Genomic DNA, 23,502 nt, shown 5'->3' with positions numbered 1-23,502 from the left:
AGTAGTTCTCAGTAAGATCTGAAAAATACCCCTCTACAGTTGCAGTCACCTCTTGATTCGAAGAAAAATGCTGACCAGCAAGGAAGAGTTTTAGTTTTGGGAAGAGATAGAAGTCAGAGGGAGCCAATCTGGGGAATAGGTGGAAGTTCCAACAATTCATAGTGCCGATCCCTTAATTTTCCCATTGCCAAAACACCTTTGTGGGCAGGTTCATTGCTGATGAAAGATAATTTTTTTCTTCTGCAAACCGGGTCTTTTCTCACAAATTTTTTGTCTAGTCTGGTTAAAAGATTGGAATAATATTCCCCAGTTATTGTTTTACCCTTTTCAAGATAATTAATAAACAAAATGCCTTTAGCATCCCAAAACACCGATGCCATGACCTTTCGTGCTGATGGAACCGACTTTGTCTTCTTTGGTGCTGAACAACCAGTTTCTGTCCACTGTTTTGTGTGTACTGGTGAATCCAAGTCTCATCCATGCACAAAATTAGTTCTTTTTGATTGTTGATATTTGATCCTTTTTATATTAAATGAGACATTATTTTTTAAACTGATTTTAAGGTCGTTACTGCATTCTTCTGTTGTAGCATTTAATGTTAATGTAACCGTTCTCTTCCTGAAGAAGCCAGACAGACCAAAGTTGGCGAAACTGGTTGACAATTGTATACACATATTTATAAAGAATCATGGTCCAAAAAAATCCAAAGATAATGTCTCATTTAGTTTTATTCTTGTTAAAATGTTCCAAGCACTGTTCAGAGATTTTCATGCAAGTGCGTTTTTGATCTGTGTGGTACCCGTGATACATTTTTGCATGAAAAATTTGCACTTCTTCATGCAAAATGAATCCTACACATTCTTTTGAAATGCCTATAGTCTCAGCAATTTCACACACTTTGACTCGCCAGTCATCCATACCATGTCGTGCACTTGGTCGATGATTTCTGGTGGTGTTACACTTTTTGGACGTTCTTCATGTGAATCATCTTCAAGGCTGGTATGGCTACATTTAAAAAACTTGGCAGTCTGTTTCTTAATTGTCAAAAACGAAGGAGAAGAGTGCCCATAGACTTTTATGAACTTCGAATGAATTTCTTTTGCCATTAAAACTTCATTTACAAAGAATTTTATAACTGCACAATACTCAATTTTATCTGTTTCAAGGGATATGGACAACACTTTTGCTTCAGACAGCTGTATAAAACAAACTACTTGATAGAACAACTTGCAATTTCTCATGGATGCTTATGACAAATGTACCAACTTAGAAAAAAAATTGTGCCGATATTGTTTGCCATCTATGGTCGAGGCTGAGAAATTTTCTGACCACCCTCATGTCTCGGTAGTCACTCTGAGTGCAATCTGTTGATGTGTGAACAAGTAATGTTTTCTGATGTCTCTTTTTCACTGTTATCAGTCTTACTATCTGGCATAAATGAGAAGAAAAACTGAAGATCTGTGCTCTCTCGCTCTCTCTCTCTCCCCCCCCCCCCTTCTCAGGTAACTAGAAAAGAAAAATTCACATTAATTTAAATTCTGAGTACTGTTGTCCTTCAGTTATTTGACCACAGTGGGAAAGCAGTTTGCCAATTGAACAACTTAAAATTCAGTTACATGATACTGTACCAGAAGTTCATTGATACACTAACCCATTCAAGATTTGAACATTTGATGTCAGATAATTGAGAGATCCCTAGTGGTACTGGTGTATTACTTATGAATTCATGATAAATTCCAAAACCTATGAAAAGCATGTGTATATGTGAAAAAAAATTTTAAAAAATCCTTTATGCAGTAGAATCATTAACTTGATTTTCATTTCTAGGAAACACTAGAAGTGTGGATGTAGGAACAACATCTGAGAAGAGAAGGGTGATAAGCAGTATGTTACAGGATTCTGCTTTGGGACTGTTGTTGCTTAATAATATATGATGTGTATAGTTCAAAGTTCAAGGAGAGATATTCAATTGTTTGCAATGGTATATATCGTGTTACTATAGTTCCCCCACAGTTTGTAGGTCTCTGCTTGGCATCTTGCCAAGAATAGTCAATTCATGCTGAAGGGGGAGAAAGAAATGAAGGACGTATGAATTGGCCGCCAACACGCGAAATCATGTGCTTTATAGGTAAAATTTTCCAACTGTTATACAAGCAACATAGTTAACTACATAGTAAGTTTGAGCGTGGTTAGTAGTTGGAAGGGAACCAATCGTTCGATGCTGTTAGCACACTCTCCCTCGATGAGTCTTTGGACTCCCTGGAGGTGTCAAATAATAATTAAAAAAAAAAACTACAATGATCATAAAAGAGAAGTTAATTTTCCGACGTGTAATATTAAACAACTCATCCCACAATACGGACTGATTACCCTATTATCGGAATGGGTTCTCCTCCTATTGACATGTGCAGAAGTGTTGAAGGGTCTCGAATCTGTGGGCATACTATACTAGAATGCTGAAATGTGGGTACTAAGCGAAAGAATATGGATACCACCTTGTTGTTCCCAAATATAGTTTGACAAGATGAGACAAAATTTGATATATAAGTAAACCTCACTTCAGAAATTTAAGACATTTCAGAAACATTTGGAGGCAATGGAAATTTAGGGGATGCATTGCATTTCCTAAACCAGGTGACCAAATCTCAGCACAATAGTCCGAGTGTGGTCTGACCAGTGATTTATAAAGTGGCACAACCACCTCGTTATCCCTACATTTTATCACAGTGGCACTACGATGTGAAGCTGGGATGGGTTATTAGTAATAGTGCAAATGTAGGTAGTCCTGCAAGAGGCTTAGGGAATGTGGACTGCAGAGTATGGTAGAAAGAAGAAAAAGAAGTGATATGATTGCGACTTTTAAACTCTTGAGCAGTAGTTTTACAGGGTTGACACTGGAGAGCGCTTTCATTTGGTGTCACAGGGAGAAGGAGCAAGGACAAGGGACCATCCATGGAAGTTATGAAAGGAAGCTGTAAGCAAGATGGTGAGGAGTGGTTTCTTTGCATGGAGGTGGTTGAACCATGGAATGCATTGCCTAATAGTGGTGAGAGCATGAACAGTCAAGGAGTTCAAGGAGTGGTATGACAGACTGTGTTTCCTAGGATGGGCCTCCCATGATGAGACTTTTGACTCCGTGGAGGCCTGAATCATAATAATAATAAGTGCGACCATACAACAAATGAAGAAATTTTACAGTCCCGAATATAAAACCAATTAACCACTATATAAATAAAAAAATAGTTAGAACATCTAAAGGACAATAGAATGTTGCCAAAAAATATTATATGAATATAAATAAATGGAAAAAGAAGAATTGGAAGACCCAAAAAGTGATGGTATGAGACCAGAACAGACCACATGACCTCCAAAGGACTATCTCCAGTCAGAAGTATAATCATGAATGAAAATAAAATTTTAGAACAAATTTTAGCTGTTTCATATACCTCAGAGGCTCTGTATTCAGGATGAAAGAAGCTGACATTTGATATCAAAATTTCACTTTCTAAAGATAACAGGGATCATCAAAATAAGAGTTCTTAAAAATCTTGCAAGACCTTCTCTAGTCTATGGAAGTGAAATATGGACCGCCATAAAAACGGCAGAAGAAAAAGGAATAAAAACTGGAAAAATGAAGTCCTATGATGGATAGCAGGCTATGTTGTCTTGGACAAAAAAAAAAAAAAAAAAAGTTACATGGAGTTGCCCATGTAATAATAATAATAATGCTATCCCTTGAGGGGATTATTATTATTATTCAGGCCTCCATGGAATCAAAAGACTCATCATGGGAGGTCCTTTCTAAGAAACACAAGTCTATCAAGACTCATCGAGGGAGGTCCCTCCTAAGAAACACAGTCTATCATACCACTGCTTAAACGCATTGACATTTCTCACTCTCACACTCTATCAGGCAATGCATTCCATGGTTCAACCATTGACATTTCATGCAAAGAAACCACTCCTCACCCTCTTTCTCACAGTTTCCTTTCGTAACTTCCAGGGATGGCCCCTTGTCATGACTCCTTCCTACTGTTCAACCAAGCGAAAGAACTCCCCAGTGTCAACCCCGTAACCACCTCTTCCAGATACTGAAAATATCTGGGATATTCCAGATACTGAGAGCACATGCTCATGAATAATAAAATCTATGTAACTAGATTTCTCTGCAAGATGAAATACTACTAGAGGTATACTGTACTAGATATCCAGCTGTATCAAAAGAAGTAAGTAGAGTTACTGCAGAGTTGGTACATACATTTAGTAGCACATATGTTATGCTTTATATTTCAGAACAGTCTTTTTTGGTTTTAGTGCCATGTTAATTTTCTGAAGTTTCAGTATAATACATATTATTTATGAGCTAGCTTGCTAGTTAATCTTTTCTTTATTTAAAATAGGCTATTGCTTTGTTAGGATGGGAAAAGCCAACACTTATTCAGGAAAAGGGCATTCCCTTGGCTCTTGAAGGAAAAGATATTCTAGCCAGAGCTAGGACAGGATCGGGAAAAACTGCAGCATTTGTGATACCAGTCATTCAGAAAATCCTGTCATCCAAAACAAAGGTAATCTGATTATAATGATCCAACCATCTGCTTGCCTCAAACAAGTTAAAATTTAAAGTAAAAAATTATATAACTTGTTTTTGAATTTATATAACTCTTATAAGTTCTCTGGTCAAAATTTTGAAACTTTCAAAGTTTTTACCTACATTTGGCTTTGAAATAATGCTGAATCTTTAATGTCCAATATTTATATATTATATAACTTGTTTAAATTTATTGTGTTAATCTAGTAAAACTATCCCTCAGACTAAAAGAATCCTATCGTCATATCTCACTTCTGCCTTTCTGCTGAAATCTCCAATTTATATTCTTCAAGTCCGCTTCATAATTAACATCCCAGAGTCCTGATATTTGTCATTAGATCTTTGAGTTTTCTTATCATAGCAGAAACAAGATGAGCAAATTTGTGATTTGTGCACAGTAGTCTGGGTGTGGTCTGATCATTGCCTTGCATTCACTTCTTGGAGCTCATTTCCACTAATACAGTATACAGTATCATTAACAAATAAGTTGAACAATAATGACTCCATAACAGAACCTTCTGGCATGTCACTGTTGCTTTCATTTTCTATGACATTTCCTTTCCAGGATATAGCTTGCTATCTTATCATACTATCTTATCCAATTTCCTATTCATTTCAACAACCTATTATCCATCTTATCCACCTATCAACCAAATTCCTGGATTATATCAGGAACCCTGCCTGAAGAGACTAAACATGGAACTTTTTAAAGACTTCATGCATCTGATTAGTAGGATAAGGAAATGAAATTCACCTAAAGACATTCACAAACATCCATGCCTACAGTGAGATTCAAATCCACAGCCTGTTGGTTGAAGAATAGGTATGATATCCACTCAGCAAACTAGGCCAACTTAGATTATATAGATTAATTAAGACAACAGAATAGGATATTACAAAAAGAAAAACTATTTGGAAGCAGGTATTTGCTCAAAATGAGCTGGAGGAATCAAAGAACAGTCAGTGTAGGAAATTCAAGACCAATTTTTTTTTTTGTTGTAATGCCACTCGTTTTTGCATTCTTACACCTATATATACTGCTTGGAAAGAAATCAACAGACACCCCTCCCCCCCATGTGCAGGATGTATTATACCAATGTAACGAGTCACGTGTTTGTAGCTGGTATCAATTAGAGGAATACGATGCTCCCAAGTCAGTGTAACTGTATCCAGGTGAAATGACTATGAGAAAGAAACCAACAGAGTTTGAAAGAGGCATGACAAAGTGACATGTTGCAGGCTTATCTATTCAGCAAATTGTTGACAAATTGGGCCATCCCAGGTCAACAATCAATGATACCATACAGAAATGGAAGCATAGCGAATCAACTGCTACCTGCAGCAGACAACCCAGCACACTCACCAAACGTGACTGTAAGGTGCTACAAAGAAAAATTTGTAAAAACCACCACTCATTAGTTGACACATGCAATGCAGAGTTTCAACTGGAACATGAATATGCACAAAAACATTCAGAACTGAGGATCACAACGTGTTTTCTTAGCAGGACCACAATATGCAAGCCCAATGTTACCTAAACCAACATGCAGTGCATCTTCAATAGTGGAAAAAGCATGTATAGTGGGACGTGGAAGCTTGGAAAGTTGTGTTATAGCGAATAATGCTACACTCTCTACCGAGCAGATGGATTGGTGTGACAGATGACCGGTGAACGTCTCTTACCAGAGTGCATAACCTCAGCTATGAAATTTGGAGGTGGTAGTGTGATGGTAGGGTCCTGTTTCTCCTGGTTTGGCCATGGACCTTTATTTCTGGTGCCATGAACATTGAAATCTGAGAGGTATCTCAGACAATGCATTGCTTTCTACTTTGTGGTGTTTCTACAGAACTGACTATTGTCTTGCTGAAAGAGACAATGCACCATGACATAAGGCTGTTGCTGTAACTATGTGGTTTGTGGACATGAATGTCACCACACTTAACTGGCCTCCACAGAGCCCTGATCTCAAGCCTGTTGAACATCTGTGATGAACTGGAACATTGAGTGGGGTCAAGGGTCATCTGCTCCACAACAGGGCAGGACTTCATTACTTGCCTACAGGAAGAATGGGCTAAAATTCCCATTGATTGCTGTCATATGCTTGTGGGAAGGATGCCCCATAGGATTACTGCAGTTATCACAGCAAAAAGAGGCCTTACATTTTATTGAAGTGGGTGCCATGGCTGCTTGTTTCTCACACTATCATGTCCATTGACTTCTTTCCGGAGGGGAGTGTGTGTGTTTATTTATTTATTATGCAAAGCTGGAACAAGAGCTATTCAATAATCCTGTGTCAGGAACTTATATATATATATAAATTTTAGGGTATTTATTTTAAATTTACAGTGAGTCTTTCCAGATTGGTGGTTATTACATGTAAAGAGTTTATATTTTGAGGTTTTTAGTTTCCCATATTTTTTAGCATATCTTGTCTATGTACTGTACTGCATCTTTCAGTAATAGCATCCACAAGTCAATTAGCTGATATATTATTACATTTCACCACCATTTGAGAACTTCATTTCTGCATTAGTATTCTACAATGTTTTTTTAGCATACTTACTCTACTCTATCCTTGCAGTATGCTTTCCTCCCAGTGATTAAAAATATAGCAGGTAAGAGACTGGGAGTGCATATTTGCATAAAATGTAGAAAATGAGAAGAGCTGAGTAATATCGATATAAGTGTAACCAGTTTCAGTAGTAGCGATAACAGTGCATCAGAAACAAGTGAGTGCCAAAAAAGAAATGAGAGTAGCATGATCAAGGTTGAGGAAGGCAAGAGGATCATTGAGATGCATATATTTTTTATTTATTTATATGCATATATAAAGTGTGGGAGATTTGGAGGATGGCAGTGCTTAGCTAGGTGAATGCCAATTGATTGTAGGATACTTGGTGAGAGAGATAGAGGTACTGAAAGAAGTGGAAAATTTGAAAAATGAGTTGACAAGCATGAAAGAAGAGAGTAGAAGACTTGGAAGACTAAATTATATGAGGCAAACAAGAATAGGAGTGTGAGAGAATCAGGAAAAGAAGGTGAGAATATGTAGGAGCAAGGAATGGAGAGATGAGAGGAAGGCAGGTAAGTGAGAGTGCAGGGGATGGCAAGCGTCAGGAGAGAGAGAGAGAGTGAGGGAGGGACAGGTGAACTAAGAATGAACAGATAAGTGGGAGATGTGTGGTACAGATATTCAATGATTTGTTGTGTGCAAAATATAATACTATAGGAGTGCTTGCCAGGAGGAACAGTATAGAGTATGATCATGGCAATAAAATGAGGTGAAAATGTGAATGAGATTATAGTGGTGGTAGGTACAAATGATGCTGAGAGGTAGTGTGAATTGCATGACTAGAAATCTAAGGTTAATGTTTGAGATTGTACAGCAGGAGTTTGAGAAGGAAGATTGTCAGCATATTACCCAGATATGATGATGCGGCAGTGAGAAGAAGAGCAGTAATAATGAATGACATGACAGTAAGAATGTATCAAAATGGGATGCTTGGATTATGGGATGCCTAGAGTACATTTGAGGATAGAAGAGAGAGCATTAGTGTAGGGAAACTAGCGTTGCCAGAGTGGATAGTAGCACGAGGTGGCCTTTTGTGGAAATGGTCACTTGGAAAATGGGAGAATGTCCTGTATACTGCAGAGTCATGAAGGAAATGGCATCTGGAAGGAATGATAATAGGTATAGAAATACAAACAATGCATTAATGTTGCTTTATGCAAATACTGGGAGTATCAGAAATAAAGGAAATAAATTGATGACATTGATAGCCTCAGCCTTTCCAGAGATTATTGGAGTCATTGAAATATGGATGAGATGTTCTGACAGGAATAGAAAGGCATAGCATATGTCAGCAGGATAGGAAGGGTAAACGCATTGGAGAATTTGGGAAGGTGAGCAGGACAGGATATTTAGTGGGCTGTTGCTATAAGCCAGGGAACACAGAGGGTGAAGAGCAGGAGATATTTAGGCAGTTTGAGAAGTGCAAAACAAGTTAACATTGCTGAGCTCAATAATGTTATTGAGCTCAGCATGTAGTAGAGGGAATGAGGTTCAAGAGTTTTGGATTTGTTCCGAGCATCAGAGGATCCATTTGTAACTGAGATGCCATTCTTGTTCCCTGTTGGAGAGAGCGACCATGTAGTCTTGACTTGGAAGGATGAATAGACATGCAGGACTATCAAGGAGAAAGGAATTCATGTGGTATTATGAAGTAGGTGATTATAATCACCTTAAAAATCAGATAGGATGCAGAGGCAGATGGCAAAAGTATCAGGACTGTACAATGCTATATCCATCAAACTCTGGGCTGCAGAGTTTGATGGACAGAAGATGAAGAGGTGATTGATTGGATTGCAACATTTATACTGTTGAGAGATAGTTACAAGGTTGACACTTTACACTGGGGAGATCTTTCATATATATAAGACCAAGAGGAAGAAGCAAGTACTTGGAGGCCATTCCTGGAAGTTGTGAAAAGAAGTGGTGAGCAAGAGGGCAAGAAATGGCTTTTTTGCATGGAGGGTGGTTAGATTATGGAGTACATTGTCTAATGGGGTGATGAGAGTATGAATGGTGAACAAGTTTAAGGAATGGTATGATAGAATTTATGCTCTTTCAGATGGACCTCCCACAATGAGCCTTGTGACTCCTTGGAGGTCCTATATGATAACCATAATATCAGACTCAGAATTTAAAACTTCTTATTTATGTGTTGCGTAGCTGAGTCATTTGATACAATGTACTGAAGATAATCCACCTTGCTCTTTCTGAACAACCACTTTTCTTGCTATAATAGCACACACAACTATACTTTTTCTGTAAGTTAGCATTTCATTATTCTCCTATGCTCTTTTCCTTCTACCATCTTCTGGCACCTTCTTTGTTTAATAATATAAAAAAGCTTATGCCTACAGATGGTTATTCATGGTTCATTCATGTTTTGTGATTATTCATGGTGTACAATTGTTAGAAAAGATATTAATGTCATTCTGTTAATTTATCTACAAGATTCCTTGTGTAAATTATTTCAGGCAAACAAAATGAAAAATTATAAAAAGAAACCAAAAATTTTTTTGTTCTCTATACTCAAGAGTAGCCATAGTCAGAAAAATGTAAGAATACTTTCAACTCAATTAGAATTTAGTTGGAAATTAGAATTCAACCTAGATCTCTTTTCTAAAGAAATTTTCACATAATTAAAGTTAACTGGGACAAGTAAAGACAGGATAGGATAAATGTGATAGATGAAAACCCAGCAAAAGAGCACTAAGACCTGAAGATTTTTTAGCATGCCCTGTGCATTATTAACCAAGTTGTTTTAACATAATATCTGGGTAAAATATTGGAAGTTTATTTTGCACTTGGTTAGACTATAATAAATTTAGTTTAATCCTTTATTCAAGTGTAAGCAAACAAAGTTTGCACCTGAAAATATCTTCAGGACTGAGGTAAGGTAGTGCAACACCAGGCAACTCCGAGCAAAAGTGGACCAAGATCCCATCACTCCTTATCTCAGTATCTCCCATAATGCAAAGCACATCTCCTTGCGGACATGTATACTGCCATGCATTAAGGGAAGGGCCAGTACCCAGACTGGTTTCGACCTTTATTGAGGTCTCGTCAGTGGGAGGCAGACCCAAACATGGAGATACTAAGGCAGAAGCAATAGGAGAGGTCATATTTACCTATACAAGTTGCCAACAGGTGTACCACCTTATTATTGAATTACTCTGGATTTAGAGAAAGATGTTGGAAGTTTATTTTGCACTTGGTTAGACTATAATAAATTTAGTTTAATCCTTTATCCAAGTATAAGCAAACAAAGTTTGCACCTGAAAATATCTTCAGGACTGAGGTAAGGTAGGCAACTCCAAGCAAAGGTGGACCAAGCTCTCATCACTCCTTGTCTTAGTATCTCCCATAATGCATAGCAGTATACATGTCTGCAAGGAGATGTACTTTGTATTATGGGAGATACTGAGACAAGGAGTGATAAGAGCTTGGTCCACTTTTGCTCGGAGTTGCCTGGTGTTGCACTTTGTTTGCTTTCACTTGGATAAAGGATTAAACTAAATTTATTATACTGGGTAAAATATATTTGGGAAAGCAGTGTATACTAAGATCCTCTTCTTACTTGCTATCTTGGACATATATGGCATAGGCTTGCCAAATCCTCTTAATGCTAACATCATCACATCTAACACAGTGCATGAAAACCAAAGTTAACTTTAAAAAGTTTGACCTTTAAGGTCCACTGAAGATCAAAGCTAGATAACAGGAAGGAGTCTTTCACAAAGCCTTAAAGGAATGCAGAGAACAAACTGAGAGGACATCATGTTGAAGGTTTAATGAAGTATTAACAGCATTAGGAAAGGATTAAAAACTAATTTTATTGCTTCCAATATTTCATCTCAGTCACTGAGACATTGCCAGGGAGTATTACAAATTATTACAATCTTACAAATAACTCATGTAACACACACACAAAGACAATACAATACTTAATGAAACACATGGGTGACTCTATCTAATCCTATGTAGGTGGTGTGCCCTCGATGGGCATTTGTAGGCCACATAGGATGTAAACTGGAAATTATGACAATTATTGTTTCTCAAATTTTGGGAAGTTTTATGCATGTGTATCTGTTTAAGTTAGGGTGATTTCTGAGTGTCGCTGCAGATTCAAAAAACAGTCTTTGCTTTGTAAATTTACGTTAAGTAGGATGGTTTTCTTCCAGAAGATCCTGTGAGTTGTATCCAATACAACTCTTAGGCCAGATTGACCATAGTCATGATTGCCAGTGTACAATCGTGTTCACAAATCATACATCTGCAATCTTGTGTGCAAGCTAACTAGCAGGAACAGGATACTTTATATACTACAGGCGCTGAGAGAGAGGAAGGAGCTGATCTTTGGTAGAATGGATAACATTAGTATTGTCATTATCAGATTCTACTTGATCACAATCGCACAAAAATGCAAATTACAAAATTAAAGAACTTACTTAAAAAAGTATCTTCCTGGCTGCTGAGCATTACAAAAAGCTCAAACCCTTTGGTTCTCACCCTCCCTTCCTCCCCAGATATATGGTTTACTTAAAATTCACAAACTTAATTCCCCCTAAGACTTACAGTAGATACCACTGATGCTCCATGCTACGAATTGTCAAAGCAGCTAGCAAACTCTCTTACACCCCTAACTTGAACTTACCACCTCCTATATAAAAAAAACTACCCATTTTAAAACCTTGAATGAAAATCTAACTTTAAATAATACAGATATATTGGTAAGCTTTGACATCACCTCACTGTTTACCAATATTGCCTTAAATTATACCAATTTTTACATGGAAAATTTTGAAAAATTAGTAATAGATTGAACCTGCTCTCAAACCTTCTGTCTGGCTATGATATTGTTCTCTATTTGGCCCAGACACATTAGTCACCTCAATAATCTACATCCAAGAATCCAGTTTATGATGGAAAAAAAAAATAATAGTTTACTCTTCCTAGACACCTTAGTAACATACCTTCTGAATGGTAACCTCTCCTTCATTGTATATAGAAAACCCACTCACACAAGCAGATACATTCACAAACTTTCCCACCACCCCTCTCAAAATATGGCATCATTAAAATTAACCAGTAGAGCTTATAATCTTTGTTCCAGTGGAACCTCTCTTTCAAATGAACTCGCCCATATGCACAACATCTTCCTTTCCAATGGCTACAGTGATTACAGAATTAAGAAAAAGAATCAGTTCTTCCCCCATTCCTTGGCCATCTCTTCAAAAGTATTTCAAGAAATGCCATTACCATCTCCTACGTCCATGTCATATCAGATAAAATAGCCATGTCATTAAAAAATTATAACCTCTATACAGCTTTTAAGCCCCACTGGAAATTTGCTACCTTTATCCATTCTACCAAAGATCAGCTCCCTCCTTTCTCAGTGTCTGGAGTATACTGTACCTGCATGTTGGCTTACTTTGGACAGACAGGTAGATCAGCCACTATCCATTTAGATGAACACAAATCGTACATCTGCAATCACAAATATGGTCAATCTGGACTTGGATACAACTTGCAGTATCTTCTGGAAGAAAACCACCATGCTCCACCATAGTAAATTTAAAACGCAAAAATTGTTTTTGGAATCTGCAGTGGCACTCAGAAATCAACCTAATTTATACAAATATGGATGCATAAAACTTCCCAAAATTTGGGAAACTATAATTGTCCAGAGAGTGCACCACCTAGATAGGACTTTAGAGTCACCCACATGTTTCATTAAGTATTGTGTTGTATTTTTTTGTGAGTGTTACAAGTGTTATTTGTACTCCCTGAAGATGTCTCAGTGACTGAAATGAAATATTGGAAGCATTAAAATTAGTCTTTAATCCTCCTTTCAATACTCCATTAAACCTCAAATGTGGAACAACACACATTTGAGGTTGAATGGAGTGTATCATCAAAAGAAGTTTCTAACAAGAAGCTTCTTTTGATGATACACTCTGTGTAAACTCCTGATTGCCTTTGCTTAGAAAAAAGTAAGAACTTTTATTCTGTTAAGCTAAAGTGTAATAAATGAATTTTTCAGTGTGGGAATTATTATTTTTTTCTTATTTTTATGGCTTTTTAGGCACTCAGCCAACAGGATATTAAAGTTTTAATACTCTCACCTAGTAAAGAATTGTGTAAGCAAATTTATAACCATATAAAGGTAAGCTTACATACATTTTTCTCTATTTTATATATGTTTGTCTACACTTTTTTATAGCAATAAGTGAAAAAACATTGATAATTTAGTAAATTTAGTAATAAGTAAGTTACCTCATAGGTAAGTTCATCAGGTGTATTGCTGACAAAATTAGCTGTATTGAACTTTTAATTCCTTCACCCACAGCATATTCCTGCATAATGAAACTTCCACTTATAATGATAACAATACTCTTCCATTAACAAAAAAATAATATGAAATGAACAAACTGTAAAAATCATGAGAAATATAGAATAACATAGAGTTAATTTCATCGTTAGACAATGAAAGTAAAGAGAAAAGGACTTCGATCTCCTGCACTTGGACGTTCTGGATACTATTACATCCTCAGCATACTAACCTGATTTTTTTAAAGTAAGTAATGATACTATTCCATTACTCAGAGAGGCCTGACTTATTCCATAAATATTATATGCAATACCTCTAGCTAGAGAGGCAGGGTACTTCTTACAAGTGCAAGAACTGATGTTACTAACTGATAAATGCAAAAAAATTCTACAGCATGCTATAATGGCCACTCATTGCTGACCAAAGCTGATATATAGTAATGTGTTTATTAGATTATATTAAACAAAGAGTTTATTATTAAGATATTTGGTAATTATTGGTTAGCTACTAAGAATGTTTGTTTCTTTTTTTTTCTATTCATCATCATCATCACGAACCATGGACTCACTTCCCGTTGATGTCCGATGCCTGCTTCACTATCTTCTTCCACCTTTCTCTATTCAGTGCACAGTGTCACAGTTTTTGTACACCCATTCCACACCAGCCTTTTATATTGTCTATCCATTCTCTGTATGGTCTACCTCTTCTGTTTAAACCATCCAAAATACCAAACATAAATGTCTATCTTCCGGTCCTCACTCATTCTACAGATGTGTCCAAATAATTGCAGCTTCCGTTTTATAATCTTCTGCATTAGATTCTGTTTTGGTTGTATCTTCTGACAGAGCTCTTCATTGGTGATTTTCTGTACCCATTTTATTCTTAGAATCTTCCTGTAACAAGTTCTTTCAAATGCCAAAATTCTTTTTCTTGATTCCTTATTTATTACCCATGTTTCAGATCCATACAGTACACCGCTGAAGATGCATGTTTCCAGTACTCTTAGTTTTGTTTGCAGGCTGATCACTTTACTTTTCCAAATGTTATTCATGGCCTTCAGATTTGTTCTTCCCTTTGAAATCCTGATCTTTATTTCTTTTTTATAGTCCAAGTCATATGTCAGTTTACTTCCCAAATATGTGAATTGTTCTACATTTTTTGTATCAGTTCCATCCACTTGTATCTTTTGTTTCATGTTCTTCTCACCAAATACCATTGTCTTTGTTTTTTCCAAGTTCATAACAAGTCCAAATCTCTTCCATTCCTCATTTAACAGTTTCGGTGTTTTTTGTAGTTCTCTTTCATCTTCTTCAATAATAACAATGTCATCTGCAAATATCAGATTGTTAATTCTCATTCTGTGTACAGATATTCCTTTGGCATCTTCCTTCAGTTTGTCCGTTGCTCTTTCTAAATATGCGATGAAAATGCTTGGTGATATTGGGTCTCCCTGTCTAGTACCTCTGCTTGTTTTAAACCATTTTTAAACCATTTTCCCCAAATCATCACCTATTCTAACTGCTGCAACTGCATTCTGATAAGCATCTTTTAATATAGCTATTAGTTTTTTATCAATTCCATAGGATTCCAGAACTGCTAACGTCACTTTCTGGTCAATACTGTCAAATGCTTTCTGAAAATCAACAAAGCAAGTATATATGTTTTTGTTTTTTCTCCTAGCTTTCTCTGCTATTAACCATCGTCAAAATCTGTTGAATTGTAGTTCTATCCTTCCTAAATTCTGCTTGCTCGTCTGCAAGGTATGCTTCCAATTGTGTTCTCAATCTGTCAAAATGATCATCATCACTTTATCAAGGTGATTTATCAAGGCAATTGTTCTATAATTTTTACATTCTAGTTTATTTCCTTTCTTGTATAATGTTACTAATATTGATTTCACCCACTCCTCTGTCATTTTCCCTTCTTTCCATACCATATTACATAGTTCGGGGCATTTCTGTAACCATACTTTCACCACCATATTCAATCATTTCTCCAGTAATGTTATCATTACCAGGACTCTTGTTGTGTTTTAGCCGTCCTATTGCTTTTTCTACCTCTACCTTTCCCATGACTCTCCGAAACCATATTCTCCTCTTAAAATGTCCATATCATGCTCATAACCTGATGGTGATATCTGCTTCAATTCTTCAGTCAGTTTCCCAATACTATCTGAATCTAGTTTTCTTCATATAACTCACTACAGTATCTTGTCCACCACTGTACAGTTTTTTCTTTATTCATCAATACTTTACCTTTTTCATCTTTAATTGTGGTCTGTTTTGGTTGCCACTTTCTATTAATGGTTCTGATCATTTTGTATACCTCCCTTGTTTTATGCTCTCCATAGTACTGTTCTATATTGTTGCATTGGGCTTCTAACCATTTCTTATCCATTCTGACTGCTTTTTTCACCTCATTACACTTTCTTCTATATTGCTCTTCTATTTGTTCTGATGTATCCCTTCTTATCTTCAACATTCTTTTCTCTTGTACTAACTTCAGTGTTTCTTGTGTAATTCATTTCTTCTTGGTCTTCTCTCTGGTACTGTTTCTTCAATATGCATCTTCCATCGCCTTCAATTACTCTTTTCACTCTTAAATTAGTTTTTTTTTTTTCTTTCTCCAAACTTTTAAGTTTCTCTTCTAACACTGTTCTGCCTTCTTCCTATTTCTGCTTCACTTATTCATGCTATATCTCTTCTATTCTGATGTTGGGGTTTATATTTCTTTTTTAATTTCAATTTGATGTTTGCAATCACTAAACTATGGTCCGAGTCTATATCCACTCCTTGTAAAGTTCGATATTACTGTACTGGTGTTATCCATCTTCTTTTAATCATAATCATATCAATCATGTTTTTGGTTTTCCCATCATTTGATTGCCACGTCCATTTTCTACACTCCTTTTGTTGGAGTGTAGAAAATGGACGTAGAAAATGGAGTCATGAGAAAATCCATATTTTCTCATGACTCTTTCCCAACCATCATTATCTATTCCAACTTTGGCATTCCAATCTCCTTCAATAATTAGCACATCTTGCTTTGGTATTGTTTCTATTGTCTCTATCAAATCTTTGTAGAATAAGTCAATATCCTCATCTGTGCTGTCAGATGTGGGTGCATATATCTGGGCCATTGATATGCTGAATGGTTTTGCCTGAAATCTTGCTACTATGATTCGTTCATTGACTGGTTTGTAGCCTAACAGTGTCTCTCGAGCTCTTTTGCTAAGAAAGAAGCCAACTCCTGCTTCATGCATGGTGTCATGTGCTGACCATATTACTTCGCATCCATTGATCTCTCCAGATGATGTCCATCTCATCTCTGCCAATCCTAGTATATCCCATTGATATCTCTTCATTTCCTCATGAAGTAGTTCTAATTTTCCTGACATCCAGAGTGTCTGCACATTCCACGTTCCTACTGATAACAGTTCTGTTAGTTTCTGTTCCTTTCGGTATCCCACTTTTTGATCCAACCCTGATCACTTGATTGGTATCGTGGACCTTGTTTATCCAGGCGACACCCGAGCCGGCAAGTTGTAGCTGTTGATTGTGTAGACATCAGATAACAATCGTGTTTTTTCTTTATGGTCAGAGCATCGACACTCATCTGCCCGATCCTCCTCCTCCTTTATCCAGGCTTGGGACTGGCATGAGACCTATAAGGATCTCATGGAAGAACTTTTTTTTTTCCTATTGTAATTGCCTAAATGCTTTTTTTTATTATTATTCAATAACCATCCAAGATTGAAGAAAATTTGCAAACCAACATAATAACAGAAGGAGTTTGTATTTTATGTGATGGAATTGAATCAACCATGTAATTGTCAAAACATTCCTCCTTTAAAATTATGCATAGCATTTTACACATCTGAAGGTGTGTGTTTTGCATTATAGGATACATATTAAGGCAAGTGATGTGGTCATTAGCCACTATATACAAGTAGCTCAGGCGTGAGCTACTTGCATATAAAGGCTAATGACTGTATATAATTTCTTGGTATCTTTAATGTATATTTAGAGACCCATAACCTTCTCTTTTTCAAAGTTAAACATCGGTTAAAACAACTGGTGCCACAGACTCTCACCAGTTAATGCATGGGCCTAAACCTGTCAGTAATGAGTCAGGAGGCTTCACAGTCAACAACTGATGCATAATCCCACTGCTACATACTTTGCCAAGTCATGCCTGGAGAGAAAGTCTGAGTAGTGATGTGTGGGAAGCACTGTCAAAGCCACGTTATGGTTAGGAGACTAATCACTCTGTACAGATGTCATGTCCAAGAGTATATCTTTTCTCACTGCACGTCCCCAATCTGTCCTTCCATCTAACTACAAATGAAGTAATGATGAATCTTACAACGACAGTAACTCTGTAACAAAAAGGAACTCATAAACCATTCCCAATAAAAAAAAAATACACAATGCAACCAATCACAACATACAAACTATGTCAGAATCTTCTCAATAAAAACTCACTTTCACATCCACTTTACTAACATGTAGCATTAGCACTAACATAAATGGCATTTACCTGCACTTACAGTCATCCAAACCAGACCTCTTATTCTTGACAGAAACTCAAATTGCATCTAATACTACTACTATCCACCTCCAATGTCCAAATTACACATTTCACAGTTCCTTTTGCCACAAGGGTGATATTTTTGCCTTCTGCGAGATCACATGCCTGTCTGCCAGAGAGTGGCTAATTTGGAATACTCTGCTTTTGATCTCTTCTGGTTCAAGGTTTCCTTGTCTCATTTAGTAATATTCATTTGCTGCATTTACCATTCTCCAAACTCGGATAATCACTCAGATCTCTTAACATTCCTTTCCATGAAACTCTACCATCTTCAATCCTGCCATTCAAATGGTGATGTTATCCTCCTAGCAAATGAAGTAGCCTCAGTATCTACCGTTCTATCTGGCTCCCCTTTTCTAACACTACTGACTAAGCTGAATGAGAGGCAGAAATCTTTGCAATAAGCATTGGCCTAATGCAAATCATACATCTACCTACACAAATTCCTGATAACTCTCTTCATTCTCCCAATACTTTGATCTCTTTTTAACCAGTTATCTTTCCAGATATACTGCAGGAGTCACTTTTCCTCTCATCAACTAAGACCACTCTTGTGCAAGTCCCCTCTCTCACAAAATAAGAGAAGGGACTTCCTCAGACCACTCCCAAAGTCAAATCCTCTAGCACTACAAAGGTGCCAAATGGGATGACCTCCAAAAAATTTCTACTCCTACTTTCCTTGGTCTGAGTATTACTTCAATTCATCTGAGCCTAACCCTGCTCTAAATGAGTCGCAGAAATTATCCTCACTTTCATGAAGAAATTCATCCTCCATTCTATCAAATATCATTATCATGATATTGGATAGTGTAAAGAAAATTTTTTTCTTCAAAGCATTTGAAGAAAAAAATTCAGCTTACCACAGATGGTTCGCATCAAAAAGCCAAGTTTCATACTCTGCCTATACCTAAACACACAACAAATGCAAAGCAGTCATCAGCAGATATAAATATGATTCTGTAAATGCCAACAGCAATATACCTGCCGCTTGTCCAATTGGTAATAGTATCTTTGGCTAATACCATTGGATGCTGGTTCTGCTCACCTGCACTTTTACATCTCTCTCTCTCTCCCCTCCTCCTCCTGATGACACAACTGGTACTTCACTCAAAGGTAAATTTCACCTCCTAGCATCACTCTCTTAATCAAATGTCTTAATGGCTTTCTCTCTTCAAGTTTCACCACCTATGCAGGAGTACCTCAGGGCTCTGTCCTATTGCCTGCTCTCTTTCTTCTGTACATAAATTACCTACTCACAATCACCACAAATTCTGTCCATACATAGATGACCAAGGGAAGTCACCTACTTTACTAGAATCTGAGCACCATATTTCTTCCATAGTTTTTTTGACAAAAAGACAAATTTACTAACTTGGACACTAAAAAGTCTTCTGGTTCTGATGGCATTTCTTCAGTGGTTCTCAAGCATTGTGCTTCAGAGCTAACATTTGTCCTATGTCATATCTACAATCTATTACAGATAGCTGATACTTATCCCAATGGGTGTAAGCAATCACACATCTAGCCTATTCCAAAAAAAGGGAGATACAAATCTATCATCAAACTACTGGCCATTATGACAAGGTGCCAAGAGAGAAGCTATTCAATACGCTGCAGTTATATGGTGTCAATGGGGCATTATATCAAGCAATACTTAGTCTTTATTTGAGTTGTGAGTCAGCAGTTAGAATTGAAGGAAGTACAGGAAGATGGTTTAATGTTAAATCTGGTGTGAGACAAGGATGTACATTATCCCCTCTGTTATTCATTATCTATATGGATCACATTATGAAGGAATGTGGTATTAAACCTGATATCAAAATTGGAGATGTTAATGTCAGCTCTTTGCTTTATGCGGATGATGTTATACTTCTAAATAAATCCGCTACAAGTCTGCAAGATTCTTTGACTAAATTGAATAGCTGTTGTAATAGATATGGTATGAAGGTCAGCAATAAAAAGACAAAGACAATGAAAATAGGCAGAATCATTGAAAATGTCAACTGTGTTGTGAATGGTGAACCTGTGGAACAAGTAAAACATTTCAGCTACTTAGGCACAATTTTTACTGAAGATGGTAAACTAAATATAGAAATAGACAACAGAATCAGCAAAGCTGGTATCGTGGGAAGTCAATTGAATAAATTCATATGGAATAAGAAAGAAATTAGTCGGAACACTAATTAAGCTGTATACAAGACTGTGTTCAAACCAATTTTAACTTATGGATCTGAGAGCTGGGTCAGAAGTAAAACACTTGACCAAAGACTAGAGACCGCAGATATGAGAGTCCTGAGAAAGATTAGAGGCGTGAACAGATGGCATCAATGGCAATATCATATTAAAAATGAGGATATTAGGAAAGAACTTGACATTGTCAGCATCCAGGAATGCGTTAGCAGAGCTAATCTCAGATGGTATGGTCACTTAAATAGAATGGGAGAGGAAAGATTAGCAAAACAAGTGTTCTCTGCCAGGTTGGCAGGAAAACGACCCAGGGGAAGACCAAGGTATAGGTGGATTGATACGGTACAAAGTGCCTTAGACGATAGAAATATAAGATCTGATAATGTTGGAGTCTTGACAAGTAACAGACTGATTTGGAGGAAAATTGTAGATAGGAAGTTAGTAATGATGTAATTTTTTCATGTAGTACTGTCATATCCTGTACACCCCTTGAGGGTACATGGCAGGAATTTGATGATGATGATGATGATGAACTACTGGCCATTCGCTATCACCTCAGTTCTTTCCAGAATAATGGAGAAAGTCATCAATAGCCAATTTCTACACTGTCTAGAGCCTTGCAAGTTAATCAGTAACCACCAGTATGGATTCTGCTTTCAAGATCAACAATTGACCTCTTAGCTTGCATCAGTCACCACTGGATATGTGCTATGGAAAAGTTTGAGGAAACTTGTGCAGTTGCTCTCAACATTTCCAGGCCTTTAAAATATGTCTGGGATCAACAAATTGTCATCCTCCATAATTGGGTTGTCAGCTTCCTCTTTAAATTAATGATGGTAAGAAATTATATTCTTGGTTTAATCCTTTATCCAAGTGTAAGCAAACAGTTTGCACCTGAAGTAACTTCAGAACTGGGCAACTCATATATACAGGCTAATAACTTGTCTTAGTATCCCATAATGCAAAGCACATATTCTTACAGACATGTATAATGCTGTGCATTATGGGAAGGATCACTACCGAGAAGAGTTTCTACCTTTATTGAGGTCTCATTAGTGGGAGCCAGAGCCAGAAGCGATACTAAGGTTGAATTAATGCACAAGTCGTATTTCAATATATGAGTAGACAAAAGATGTCACACCTTATTACTAAAATACTCTGGATTAGAGATAGATGTTGGAAGTTTTTCCACTTGGTTATACTATAAATTAAAGATGCCAATAAATTATATTATTGGTTTAATCCTTTATCCAAGTGTAAGTAAATAAAATTTGGGCTTAAAGTAACTTTAGGACTGGGCAACTCGTATATGTACGCTAATGACTTCACATCACTTGCCTTAGTATTCCATAATGCAAAGCACATATATCCTTCAGGTGCAAACTGTGTTTGCTTACACTTGGATAAAGGATTAAACCAAGAATATAATTTATTCCCATCTTTAATTTATTATATAACTAAGTGGAAAAACTCCCAACAACTATCGCTAATCCATAATATTTTAGTAATAAGTGTGACTCCTTTTTTGCTACTCATATGTGAAAATATGACTTGTGCATTATTCAACCTTAGTATCACTTCTGGATTTGGCTCCCACTGACAAGACCTCAATAAAGGTCTGGGTAGTGACCCTTCCCATTATGCTATGCATTATGGGAAGGGTCAATCAATGCAAAGTCGTTAACCTCTATATACGAGTTGCCCAGTCCTGAAGTCACTTCAGGTGCAAACTTTGTTTGCTTACACTTGGATGAAGGATTAAACCAAGAATATAATTTCTTGGCATCTTTAATTTATCATATAACCAAGTGGAAAAACTTCAACAGCTTCCTCTTTCATAATTCACTATGTCATGGTGTGATGACTTCCTCTCTTCAAGCTTCACCACCTATGCAGGAGTACCTCAGGGCTCTGTCCTATTGACTGCTCTCTTTCTTCTGTACATAAATTATCTACTCACAATCACCACAAATTCTGTCCACAGTTTTGCATAAATTACTGCAAACTGTGGACAGAATTCATCCTACTCATTCTACAAACCATGCAGTGCACAGATATCCCAAGCATTAAAATCTATAACTAATAACTAGTGTCTTAATGCAGTAGTACCTCAGAGCCCTCAGGTACTCCTGCATTGATCTATGTACTATTCTTCAATAGGGCAAGAGCAATCTGGTCACCTTCACTGCCACAAAAATGCAGTTTAAAAGAGATCGCAACTCACCTACCCTTATCCTCAGTAACACACAAATCACCAGACAAGATTAGATCAATCTCTGCTTGAACTTATACTTACCTACAGCCTCTCCTAGCATAAACTGCCCATCCTTAGAATACTGCTCACATATTTGGGGTGGTGCACTTAATATTCCTCTAAAAATCTTTGACACTGTCCAGAGGAGAGAAATTCAGCTCATAAATTATCCTTCTCTTACAGATTCACTTCAACCTCTGTCTCATAGACACAATGTTTTGGCTCTGTGTCTATTTTACTGGTACATGTACTGGCTGCTGGATTAGAAACTTTCGTTTAATACTGCATTGGGCCTCTAGGTATGCAACTGCCGATACCAATTCTCTGCACATAGTTCAGGGAGATATGGATCAGGAACAGCATTCATTAAATGCTTTTGTCAATTACTGCACACATGAAGTTCTGTTTGCTCTCACAAGCCTTCCCAAATGACGATCTCTTTCTGACAACTCTCTTAGGACCACAGTGATGCCTCTCAGGCAAGCAATGAGGATTATTTTTCCCACTGGTTAAATACCCAGGATATCTCACGTTTTGAGAAACCAGTCAGCTCTGCTGTTTTCAAAATCATGGCTCCAGCTAGACAGGCACTCATAATAAGTTCTTTATCAAACTCCAAAGATCCTTTGTTTTTCCCATTTTGATCACCACTATTGATGATTACTGACCAGCAACATTCATGAATAGTTGCCTAGAACATATGGTGATGCACATGACCAAGTATTTTTGCATACATGCTGCGTAAGTGACATTTACATATATCTGCATAAAGGCTTCTAATTCAGTAACCAGTATGGGTAATTCAATGGTTATGCTCCACTGAACTGGCAACCATAATTCCTCCACTTTCTCTTGCGTCTATTAATACAAGAGCAGTAGCTGCCCTGCACCCCTTTACTGTGCATTTGCAAACACTGAACCTGCTTCTCCTGTTCCTCTTTTATTCCATCCACCTCTGTTCTCCAGAACAGTCTTCTGCAAG

General features: G+C 37.0%; 1 protein-coding gene across 1 annotated transcript in view; it reads left to right on the top strand.

The window, feature by feature from the left end:
- Positions 1–23,502, top strand: part of Ddx56 (putative ATP-dependent RNA helicase DDX56) — a 178,339-nt gene that overhangs the window by 28,560 nt on the left and 126,277 nt on the right. Inside the window, exons 2-3 of the mRNA XM_090414917.1 lie at positions 4,401–4,565; positions 13,244–13,324. Of these exons, the coding sequence (XP_090271043.1) occupies positions 4,401–4,565; positions 13,244–13,324 (246 nt within the window). The remainder of the gene's footprint in view (positions 1–4,400; positions 4,566–13,243; positions 13,325–23,502) is intronic.

This window comes from Typopeltis vanoorti, chromosome 26 (genome assembly GCF_054136105.1).
Source record: "Typopeltis vanoorti isolate ZY-2024b chromosome 26, IOZ_Tvanoo_1.0, whole genome shotgun sequence".
Taxonomy (NCBI): domain Eukaryota; kingdom Metazoa; phylum Arthropoda; class Arachnida; order Uropygi; family Thelyphonidae; genus Typopeltis; species Typopeltis vanoorti.
This window is presented reverse-complemented; position numbering and strand designations above follow the sequence as displayed.